Source organism: Theropithecus gelada, chromosome 11, assembly GCF_003255815.1.
Source record: "Theropithecus gelada isolate Dixy chromosome 11, Tgel_1.0, whole genome shotgun sequence".
Taxonomy (NCBI): Eukaryota; Metazoa; Chordata; class Mammalia; order Primates; family Cercopithecidae; genus Theropithecus; species Theropithecus gelada.
In genome coordinates this window covers 110,246,171-110,258,773 of record NC_037679.1, presented here as the reverse complement: position 1 = coordinate 110,258,773, position 12,603 = coordinate 110,246,171, and the positions used below count along the sequence as shown (strand labels likewise).

Here is a 12,603-nt window from a genome sequence, read left to right as displayed (position 1 = left end):
GTTCTCATCTCTATTTCCTTACTCCTACTTTCCTTAGATTTGTTTTATGCATTTCCTAACTTCTTTGTCTTGAATGTTTATTTCATTTATTTTAATTCTGACTTTAAAAATGAAAGCCTATGTGCCTTTAAATGTGCCTCTGGGTAGAGTTTATATCTGTATCTCTAAATGTGTAAATGCAACTTCCTTATTCTCTTCATTTTCTAAATACCTTGATATTGTGGTTTTCATTTCTTTGTTGACCAGTTAGTTATTCAAGAGGCATAACTTCAATTTCTTGGAGGTCTGGTTTGTTACTAATGTTATTGAAACTTCTGTAAGAGGGTGAAATATTCTTTCTTCATACTAAACAATGTTGTGATCTTTATTAAACACTTGTCAATCACATTAATTCTTTACATCCCTTCTTTGCCAATTTGATCAAAAACTGACAAGAATGTGTTATAGTCATTGATAAGAATTACTTATATATCGTTATTTCCAAAAGACAACAGATTTTGTTATGATTTCATTACTTAAGGGAAATCCACTGGCATATCTTCAATTTGAATTGTGTTTTTTATCAATATAAAAAAATTCTCAATGTCCCTTTAAAATGGTTTTTCCTTTGAATTCAACTTTGCGGAGATTAGTATTTTACAGTATTTTTTGTCTTTGTCTTACGAGTTTCTCGTTCATTATATTATTATTATTATTATTATTAGCTTTGTCATTCTGTGTTCAGGGTGTTTCGTGTAAGCAACAAATATGTATAGTAGTCACTTTTCCTTACCCATATTGGCCCTTTTTATGTTTACTCATCCTCAAAAGAACAGATTTGCTGAGAGGTAGGGTTTACTAACTCAGAGTATATGTGAATATTTTTGCTAAAGTCTGCATTTAAAGTGCCCCACTAAACCCAAGACTGCTAGGCTACAGTGAGAACTTTACACCATTTTTAGGTTTTCTAACACTCTGACTAGCTGGAGTGATTACAGACTGCAGTGTCAAGCATACATGGCTATCTGGCACTCCCCAGAACTCATACTCACCTATAATGTTTTATTTTTGGTCAGGCCAATACTTCTTGGATGCAGTGCAACTTGACTGCATCTTGTTCCCATTACTTCTTTTATTTGATTATTATTTTTTAAATTTTTTTATTGATACATATTAGGTGTACTTGTTTTCAGCATACATGTGATCATTTGATAAATTGATATAGTCAAATCAAGGTAATTTGGATATCTTTTACCTTAAATATCTGTTCCCTTTACTTCTTGTCCTGTGATTCTATGGGAGTTGCACTCCCTGATGTAGTTTAGAAGCAGGGGTACTTGGTTCTGAGTAATGGTACGGAAGGATGAATGGGAGGGTTCCTTTCTCTTTTCTTCACCTTCCAAAAGAAAATTTAACAGTAATTATGCATTAAAGCAAAAGCTATTACTATTTTCTCTAGAACTGACCTTGATTTCTGTGGTGAGGGCATGTTCTGATCATCTCCTATTCACCACATTGGTGACCTAGGGGTGCCTCTTACTCTAGATAGTATGAGATCATGGAAAACACGCATCCTTTTTTTTTGAGACAGAGTCTACACATGAGACTGACAGTAGTTTATTAGTCACATACATTCACAGTCTGGGAAAGGAAAATACCCGGATATGTGTAGGGTCACCTGGGGTTGCACTCAGGCATACAGTGAACAAGCAGGGTCTGTGGGGGGGCAGGCTTTGTAATAACAAAGGGTTGTGGTGACAGGCAGGTTCCTGTAGGCTGGATGTGATTGGCTGGTTCCTGTAGGCTGGATGTGATTGGTTGGTTTGAATAATGTTGAGGGCTAGCAGGGAAGTGAAACCTCTCAGGTTGAGAGCTGGGTGGAGTGCAGCTGGTCTGACTAATAGGGGAACTAGCCAGGTGGGGAGCTCTTCCAGCTGGGTGAGGAGCCTATCTAATGAAAACAGGGAAACACGTGGTTAGACCTTTGGGGCCTGTGAGGCTCAAAGGCATCAAGACAGCAAATGAAATTTTGAGCCTTACAATGTATGGCATTAAGGAGAAGAGAAATAAACTGTATTTCTTTTTCATATTAGCAAATTTGTGTAGTTTATGGTGTTATAGCATGTGTGCATCACCATATATGTTTGTCAATCCACTTTCAAAAGCTTTAAATGTAGTGTAAATTGCTCTAAGAATCTCACAGTAGGTTGAATGCCAGTCTCAAGACCGGAGTAGAAATGTCGTTAGGTATTTTAGAAAGAATTTGGGGTAAGTGATTTCAAAGACTGAAATCCAGACATTTTAAAACTGTTGAGAAGATGTTAAAGAAAGGCATAAAAGTGGTAGTTGCATTAAACACCAAGAGGTGGACTACAGCCGTACATTTGATGTAACAGCAGGAAGATGAGGGTTCTGCTGAGTGATGTTTCACTTGACCTCTCTGTTCCTTCACTCCTTAATATATAAAATAAAGAATGAGTCTAGATGATTCTACAATTCTTTGTCTCTAAAATGACTGTGATAATTTCAGATAAATATAAACACTTTACTTATTGTCTACAAGGCCTAATGCTCCAGAATAATTACCCTACTAATTTATGAATCCCTTTTCTTAAGCAACATGGAATGCACATTTCCTGGTACACAAAAAAATTCTAAAAAATGACTTTCAAATGAACAAATACATCTAGCTAAGTAAGAGATATTTGGGGAAATTCTGAACAATGCTAAATATTTTGAGTCCTTTACTTTTTCAGCAGTTGAACACTATTACTAACTAGCTGGTTATATTATGAAAGTAGTAACTAGGGTGCACTGTGGGCATTACGAATGGCAGTGAGTGAATGACTCATCAGACTCTATGTGGCACACTGTTTCTCATGCTCCTGTTCAGCTATCCTGTGATCTGGAGAAGTTTAGTTAGTCTCATTCTGGACCTCAAGTCTTCACTATGTCTCCTTTGCAAGGATGCTCCTGATTTCAATCAGCTACTGGAAATGTCAGATGAAAAATGGCACAAATGTGAATTACGACAATAAAAGTTTATAAGCTACTAAAATAAAGTTATAGTACCTAAGAGCTGAGTCAACTGACAATGTTAAATGGAACATTTTACAACCAGTCCTGGGATAATGATAAAAAAAAAAAAAAAAAGGCACACAGAACATGAAGAAATATCTGACAGGAGACAGACCAAGATGAAGCTCAGGCTACATGACAGTGTGTGAGCTACCTGGAAAGGGGGCAGGAGGAGGTGATAATCTGAGGTTTGTGGAGTGCCTCCTCTGTGTCCGGCCCTTGACAGCCATTATCTCTTTAACTTCTCATTACAACTCAGTAAGGGAGATTCTGTTATCATCATTTCATAGAAGAGAAACTGAGGCTTAAGTGGTCCAGTTATTTGCCCAACGACTACACTGTTAAGGCAAGATTTAAAAGTCTACCTGACTCCAAAGCCCATGATCTTTCTATTTTTATACCCAGTTCTGTCTCTTCACATACATAGATAATCTCCATATAAATAAAGCAAATTTTAGGTATCCTGAAGAATCTTTCTGTCTGACTTGATACAAGTGTTTGTCCCATGCTATCAATTCAGGTGATGCTTCTCTTTACCATGTAAATTAGCTATACAGAGAATGTTAAATCATATCTAAATATGGCAAAAATATGGGACTAGAATGAAGATAAGTGTTAGAAAGCCACGTGCTAAAAATGATATTTAAGAATGAATACAGGAGCATTCTAGAAAGTTTGAATATGTGATAGGGGAATCTTTGGTTTGGGGTTTTCTTTTCTTTTTTTTTTTTAAGATAATCCCACTCACAAAATGTTTTGTCCATATCCACAGATTTATACTATCTTTCTCTAACTTTTCTAGTACAAATGTCTTTCTCTCCTGTCACCCCAAACTCCCAAATACCACGTCACAGTACTTCTCATTTCTGTTTTCCACAGCTTCCCCAGTGACGAGAATGCTCTGGTGTGCCCAGGGGGATCTAGTGGTATCTCCCCAAAGGCTGGCATTTGCCATAATGACACAATTTCTTTAAAATATTATATTTTACCTTCAAAGATCTTAGGAAATTTATATTCTTCTTCCTCATCTGACTCTCTCATAATATAAAGAGAGTCTTTTCATTACTTATTATGGACCAGAATTCATGCTCCAAGAATTAATGTCATGTTAATTCTGAGGCTTCACATACTCTGTGCAAACTCCTCTTATACTAGCCAGAGAAACACGGTGATAAAAAGGTATAATCACATGACATGCAAAGTGCTGATGTGAAATGAAAAGGTCGGAAATACGATTGGGACATTAATTCAAGAGGGGAAAAAACAGCACTGTTTAAATAGGCTTAGAAGGATGGTTTAGTTCTTCCTGAAAATACGTAGGATGTTATTACACCTTATCTTGACCTCCATCTCAACTCTCCCCATTCAAGTACAATCAAATGTTTAGTTCCTGTGTGCACCCACACACGGGCACACACACACATGCGCACACACAAAAGCACACGTATACACATCAAAAAGGCTACACAATATCCAATAGGCAGACTTATAGAGAAACATTTAGCGAACTTCATTTACTCATCTAAACACCAGATAAAGGCATCATGTCACTGTAGCAATAAAACCATAAATTTTCATTATAATAGAACCCAAATGAAATGGTGAAGTGAAACTTATGAAATAGGTATGGTAATGCTTATTTATACCTATCATAATACCTATTTTGGTATTATTTTGCCAAATAATCCCCATTTATCAGGCACTGATCTAAATACTAAAAATATAAGGATAAATAAGACACACACAGCTCCTGCAAATTAATAGCATAATCAGGATTGCCTTTACAACCCAGTTCTTTTGACAAAATAATACTTATTTTGTGAGTTGCACTTCACCATTTTATTTATTTGTCCTATAATTTATTTAGGCTAGCTTTCAGACATAGGTCCCAGAATATAATAGACACAGCTAATTTTCATTGTTGATCCATAGTAATAGTCACTGAGTAGGTAAAAGACAGAAGACAAACAGCTTTAAATGTGAAGTGGCACAATTAATCACAATTGTCATACTTATGCACTTGCTGACTGTGATCAGAATATTTCAGTTAAATCCCATTTAAAAGTATGCATTGTCAAGGGAGAGGCCAAGAACCACTTTCTACTGCAGGAAGCAACCCTACAACCCGTGTGCCAAAGATGGTACTGAAGCCCAGTCCTACTGGGTCACAGACTGATTGCTCTGGTCCCACACCCTCTTCACCTCCCGCTCTAGGAGTTGTTCCTACAAAAACGCAAGAAAATGACGAAACCTTGGCATTTGTGTGTTCAAAGATGATCATTTCCTGTTCTCATAATGCGTCACATTAAAAAAATTCAGCCCATTCAGAGAGACAGTTAAATTCTCTCTGTTAAGTTAGATTTTTCCCTTTGAAGCATTCTGTAATGCTATGTAAATACATTTGGTAATAACAGCTCTCCCTTGCTGTTTTTAATGTATTGCCTAAAAATAAGTATCACATATATAATATGTATAATATAATGCATTTTATTGTATACATTAAACAATACCCCAAAATTTACTGAAGAAATAAAAAGTATGTGTGTGGATAGAGACAGAGACAGAGGCAGAGACAGAGACAGAGACAGAGACAGAGACGGAGACAGAGATAGAGAGATAGAGTTATAGCACAGATCCAAAGCAAAAGTCAAAACTTAGAAGCAAATTAAAGTAATTACCTTGAATCTTGAATAGTTTCATATATACCCAGTATGACATCATAAGGAAGTAGAGATCCTTTATTTGGTGGTATTAAATTGAAGAATTTACTTTTAGGTGAAAAGAAAATCTCCATGTTAACCAGAGACTGCAAGTAATTTGACCAATAAGGTCTGTGATATTATCATAAGGGAGCCCTGGATTTATCAAAGTTGTGAAAATAATTTAACATCTATCACCTACATACATTATCTCACTATCCTTACAATTAGCAAATGAAACAGACTATCTGGTCATAAAAATAGTTTTCATTCATTCACTATATATTTGTCAAATAATCCCTACATGCCAGGCACTGTTCTAAATACTAGAAATATAAGGAGAAATAAGATACACACATGGCTCCTGCAAGTTAATGGAATAGTCAGGATTACCTTTACGAACCAGTTCTTCTGACACCTATATTGTGTGATGCAAATTAAGAGTGTTTTGTGACCTTCAAAATATTTGGGGTGCTTTGCTTATTTTACTATTAATTACAGAATTAAATAAATTTTGACAATCAAGTTTCATATGAACGTTTTTGCTTTGTGGATATTACTGAAGCGAATAAAGCTCTATGAATTGTGGAATGATAAAATATTCACGGAAACTTACAACTCTGCAGTTGAATAACAATTACATTTGTTCCAAACAGGCAATTGGTTTCCAAACACATTAAACAAAGGCAATTTAGAAAGCTTCTTCTTCTTCCTGGCATCATTAACATTGTTGAACGTCCTGGGATTCTGGAGTGTTTCACAAAGGTAAGTAAGTGTATGGTAAGATGAAAAATTTCTGAGTCCATGAAATATTGGTCTGGGAACCATCACTGAGCCAGCGGGAACTCTGTACACCATGACCGGACAAATTAGCATATGAGAGAAATTCAGCAGATTATTCAGAGCAAGAAATTTCAATTTAGACTTCACTTTTTCCATCGATCCTCATAATAAAATAGTGCTTTACAAATTCTAAAATACGTTCCAACACAAGATTTTTCTCTCCACTATGTAGCATCACTTTAGAATTAGAAATAAGCATATTGATAATAAGAACCAGTGCATCATTACCATTAAAAGCAAATATCATTAAACAAATAGCTAGAAATCTAATGATGCTTGAGATTTGGATCCTATTCAGGTCTTTAAATCAGCAGTGACCATTTCAAGGCCAATAAAAAAACTGTACAAAATCCCTTAGCTTGTTGCCTGAGACCACCTGAGAGTGGCTTAATAGGTACCATCTACCATCCATCCACCCATCCATTGCCAGCCTCTCTCTCTCTCCCTCTTTCTCTCTCTCTCTCTCCCCCCTTGACATATTCTTGGACAACTGTGTACTTTTGAGAAAATTCTCTAACCTCTCTGGGCCTCTGTTTTTACACCTGTAAAATAAAAACCTCTTGTCGGTTTTAGGGGGACGAATATTGATAAAAGACTAATCACAATGTCTGTCATGAAGCAGAAACTAAACAGATTTTCATTTTCCTTACTTCCTTCCATCCATTTATCTCTTTAGTCATTTAGTCATATATTACCTCATTCATTGTCACTTCACCCTTGCCTAGGTCATTATTTTATTAACCTAACAAATCTCTTTTTGAATATCAGCCATGTGATAGGTGGTGTCATAAACTAGAAAGATACAAAGTCAGTAAGTCAATAAAGGTTTATTTTCACCAATGTTCTGCTCTCATCAGGCTTATGGTCTGGTATAAGAAAGAATCAAACCTCATGCAAGGCAGAACTGATGACAAAATTAAAAGCCTTAATGGCTCCCTGAATTTTTATATTTCTTACACTCCAAAGTGTATAAAATATCAAACTGGTCCTTCACAGTGTATACTTTTCCTGAATGCTGATCTCATTCTTAGATTGAAAATCAAATTAGAGAACCAGAAAGTTTTGCAGAAAGGTCCAACAGGAATGTTCTTAGCATTATAGCAAAACAGATTTCACAATGGAAATGGAAACTGGAGGCATGGCCTCTTTCCCCTCCATCCACTGGCTCCAGACACGTAAGTGGTGCCCACTCAGCAATTTTCAAAAACCTGCACCGTCTCTCAATTTTTACTTTGTATCCTGTAGTAAGGTTTGATCCTTGTCTTTCATGAAGTAATTTAGTTACCCCAGTTGAGTCCAGTTTCACAATTTATATGCTATACAAACTTCAGCAAGCTGTTTAACCTTGCTAAACCTCAGTTACTTCATTTGAAAAATGGAAATGATAAAAATACTAACTGTGTCATAAGGCTTTTGTGAGGATGAGTAAATGCTCCAAAGTGTTAGCAATTATAATTAGAATGGTCTCATACCTAGCCATATGCTGTCTTCTTCCTCCTTTTTATGCTTCTCCTACACTTACATTGAGGTATGAGCAAGATGACCGCAGTCATGGACAGAGTGTAGGTAGAACTAGCACTGGACCCAGAATCCATTAGCCCAGGGATTGACTCATTAATATATCCACCCAACCAACATGCTAAGCATTGTTCCAGGCAATAGAGAAATAGAGTTGAATAGGCAAACTCGTAGTCTACATGGAGCTAACATCTAGGGCCCAAATTAAAATATTAAAGTGTGATTCTTTCTCTCTGATTGTGGAACTAGTGAGTTCCTGTAAAGAAGCGAGAAATAGAGGTGTGGAGTGCAGAGGAGGAGGTAAGAATAAAAACATACAACACACCAGAGATTGGAGGAACCAAAGATGAGAAGGGACTAAGTACAAATGTAAAGTTCACTCAGAGATAAATCTGATTCTTACCAAATCTTCTCCATCACCTATCTACTTTCTCTTCTCCTGCATACTTTTTTAGGGAGGGAATGACGATAGAGAGAGAGGAACAAACAAAGCAAGAAGGAAAGAAATTAATTTTCTATGTGTTGAGCAGCCTGTGTATCTTGGGTGGCATGCTATACACACACAAACAACTGCCCTTACTCCCCACCATCTTCTTGGCATATAGATCTTATCATTCTACGTTATAAATAAAAAAACTAAAGTGCAAAGCTAGTTAAATAAATTGACCAAGTTCACACAACTAGGATTCAACTCCAAATTTGTCTCTAAAGCCCACGCTTCTATACTCCTATACTATGCTGCCTCCAAGTGCCATAGAAGAGCCGTCTTCTTGGTCTCTGACAATTCCTAACTCGGTTTGGGAGAAAACGATTTCCTTCAGTTAAAGTAACTCTACCCACTACTACCTGTTGACCAGCACCCCACAGGAAAAGAATGAATGTCACATGTCAGAAGTAAGGAGAGTCTGGAACATTTGCCTCCAGAGATTAAGCAGCTAGAACCACTGACATCAACGCCAAGACACATGTTGCCTTGGGAACCTATTGGCCATTGGGATTGGACAGTCCAAGTCAGAAGAATTAAGCAAGACACAGTATGAAACCTGAGAGAGAAAGACCAGTGCCTGCAGTGAGGAGTGCATGATTCTGATTTTTTTTCTATACTGATTGTTTTTGTCAAACACTAATGAACAATAAGCATGCAAATAAATGGGGGAAAGTACCAATGTCGCAGGGACAGCATTATTGAAACATATTACGTATAAGTCAAATCATATCTAATCTCAGCACATATGTAATCACATTCCCATTTTTTATCAAACCCAAAGGTGTATCTGTTCAGAGCCAGGTAATAGTGGAAATCTATCAAGAACAAGGCAGTCTCAACTTATTCTTGTCCTCAAGATCTTGAGGACAGTGGATTAATTATGAAATAACCTCCTCACCAAAATATAGGTAGGATGAGGTCTGTTTTAGCACCCTAGACACCTCCACAGCCAAGTTCATATTAGTCTGATACAATCTTATTGTTAAGTCCTAGAGCCAAACCAATCTTATGAGGGTTACTGGGACATTATCTCAAATCCCCAGCTGCATAAAGCTAGGAATTATCCATAAATATAAGGCCAGACTTACCTGTCACATGTACCAAATCAAAGAAACTGAAAACAATCCCTCCACAATCAAATTTGAAATACTGCACTGATGACATGTCATACTCGAGGCTTTCCAGTTTAGGGGTGAAGGAAGTAGGTAGATGAAAGTAAATATGTCTACAGTGCTTTATATAAATATGTATCCTATGCCACATTGGGTGCCAAAATAAAAAGAAATTTCAGGTGTTTTGAGAGGGAGGGACAGAGAGTGCTTTTATAACTAACACCACTGTCCTTCCAGTGTTGTGAAACATAGAAGTTGATATTGTACTTGTTTTGTCAAATATTCCAGTAATCTTTTGTGTCTATGCTGTAGGAATTATTGAAAGTGAAATAAATCAGAGACAAATGACCAGAGCTGTTCAGGCAGTATTCATTCTCTTACAGCTACAGTTATTTTTACTAATGTATTGAAAAGGAAAAGAAGGTAAAATTAACTTTTGAAACCTTCACAGATTAAAAATAGATGACTGACCCCATCTATATTTGAAACTTATGTGTATGTGATAAAATTAAACTTATAGCCGATATTCATTTGTTCATTTGACAAATATTTATTGAACATCTACTGTGTATCAATCACTGGGAATAAAGCAGTGAATAAAGCAATTTGAAGTTCCTAATTTCCTGGAACTTACCCAATAGTGTTTAAGAAAGTAATTTGTCTTTAGAGGCAGTATGCCATAGAGGACCCGGATTCAGAATAATCAAGTTCTGGCTCCAAATCCAAACTCTGCCAACTACCACTGCTGTGAACCTCAAGTGAGTTATTTAACCTCTTGGAAACTTCAATTTCTCAATCTGCGAAATGGGATGATTCTATCCCACCCTTGCATGGGACTGGTACTTAGAAGACACTGGAAAGGCAGGTGTTTTCTGGAGGTCGGGGATGGAGAGTGCACATTCTAGAAATACATTCATGGATTCTTCTTTGACAATGGTGCTTTACACATAATCTCAGCACTGAATTTACAAATCCCCAGTAAACCTCTTACGCAGCCTGACCGCCATGAAATCTGTCAAGTCAATATGCTTTCAGCCTTCTCACCATCTCTCTGGCAGCATTGAAGACAGCACAGCAAGTTGTAAAAAAGTGCCACCTAAAGGTCCTTATGAGACACTTTACTAAGTCACAAAACTCCTTTTGTACTTTTAAAAAGACTGTTTTGGTGAGCAGCGCTCTTAAATAATCGTCACTGTTGTGCCAGTATCTATGAGCCCATCATAAAAGGTAGACAAGCACAGGAGGGAAGCAAGTGATTTATCAATTCATCTACATCTGGTCCTAAGAAAAGCTTTCTTTCTTTCTTTTTTAGATATTGTAATCTAAATCATTTTAATGCCCAGAACATCCGTGGAAGTAATCTTGAAGAAACACTTCTCCTCCACGAAAAGTCTCTGAAATTTTATGGCAGTATACAGGAATTTTCTTCAAGTATTGATCTTTGGGAGACAGCCCTATGAAACTGTATTTGAGTCTACCTGTCTTATGAGAACAGTATTCATTGTTTTCTTCTTCAGTTGAGCATTTTATGTGTTTTAGTGTAAGAGCCACATATATGGAGGTGATTTTATAAATATCATCTGTATACTTTATTTACAAAAACTAATTATGACCTTTCTAGTAAACTGTCATGCTTTTGCATTAACAAGCTATAGCATTAAAATTAATAAAATAATTTCAAAGCCTAGGTGATTACTCTATGACCAAAAAAATGGCAGTTTTCTATATACCAATACCTTACCACTTTCTACAATGGTTCAGCCATTGAAAGCATATGACCTTTTTTTGGAGTTTTAATGAGTCATTAGAAGCAAAATGGCAGTATTTTAATATACTCTCTTTCAATATACCTATTGAGCCCCTATTACATGCCAAGCATTGTGACCATATACTATATACAGCTGAGTAAATAATAAACATATACATGATTTTCTATATTTGCTCTTAATATTATGCTATCAAGATACGACTTCATTAAGGAAATTTTCTCTGAATTTAAAAGCAGTATTACTAAAATAGATGTCCTTAACAAAGAGAATGTCCACATACTAAAAAAGTTGAAAAATAAATGTAAGTTATGGAACAGTTGGAATTAAAGGAAAGAAGGAAACTCAGGAAGATAAAATGAGGGCTGAGAGGAGGGTAAGTGACCAAACCAAATAGAGATGCTTAAAGGAATTATATGAATAACATCTTTTGGTCTCCACTGCCAATTCAGATGCATTCAGAAAATTATCTTCTAAGAGTTTCTTCTTTTATAAGCAAAAATATGTGGAAACTCATGTTTTAAGAAATCAAGTAAAATTAATGTCTGTTTCTTAGTAGCAGTATTTGTCAAAATCTGGTTGAGGACAATTTGCTACAGGTGAATCTTTCTGGCCCCTACACAGACTGCCTTAACCCAAATCTTTTTTCAGATTGGGGTCCAGGAATTGGTGGTTTTAATAAGCACACCCAAATCATTCTCATGTTCCCTAAAGTTTAAAAGCCATTGCTTTCCAGGACAATTCGTGCTGGATAGGACAGGTGAGTGTATCAGGTGACCGCAAATTATTCTGCAATTATGCACCTCGCTTGTGTATACATACAATATTTTAGGTCTGTAGAATAAAAGACTTATTCAACCTGATTAGGTACGCTATGCATTTTTAATTGCAAAAGAGCTGTAAAGCACCAGGTGTTTCTGTTACTCAAACTATTTTTTGTTTGAGGACAACTGAAAAGACTTGCTGGTACAGGCATAAATTCTTTTCCTGCAACTTTTTCAAATCCTTTCTGTTTAGCAATTGTTTCCTAGCAAAACAGTGAGGCAGACCCCTGATATTCCTTAGAAGCTTTCCTTGCTGCAAAAGGTTAAATGCCAAGTTTGCAATTTGGGTTTAATGAA

At 36.3% G+C, this 12,603-nt stretch overlaps 1 protein-coding gene across 1 annotated transcript in view; it reads left to right on the top strand.

Moving 5' to 3' along the window:
• Window positions 1–12,345, top strand: part of SLC15A5 (solute carrier family 15 member 5) — a 92,454-nt gene extending 80,109 nt beyond the window's left edge. Inside the window, exons 8-9 of the mRNA XM_025403405.1 lie at window positions 6,413–6,521; window positions 11,029–12,345. Coding sequence (XP_025259190.1) covers window positions 6,413–6,521; window positions 11,029–11,176 — 257 coding nt within the window. The 3' untranslated portion in view covers window positions 11,177–12,345. The remainder of the gene's footprint in view (window positions 1–6,412; window positions 6,522–11,028) is intronic.
• Window positions 12,346–12,603: the final 258 nt, after the last annotated feature.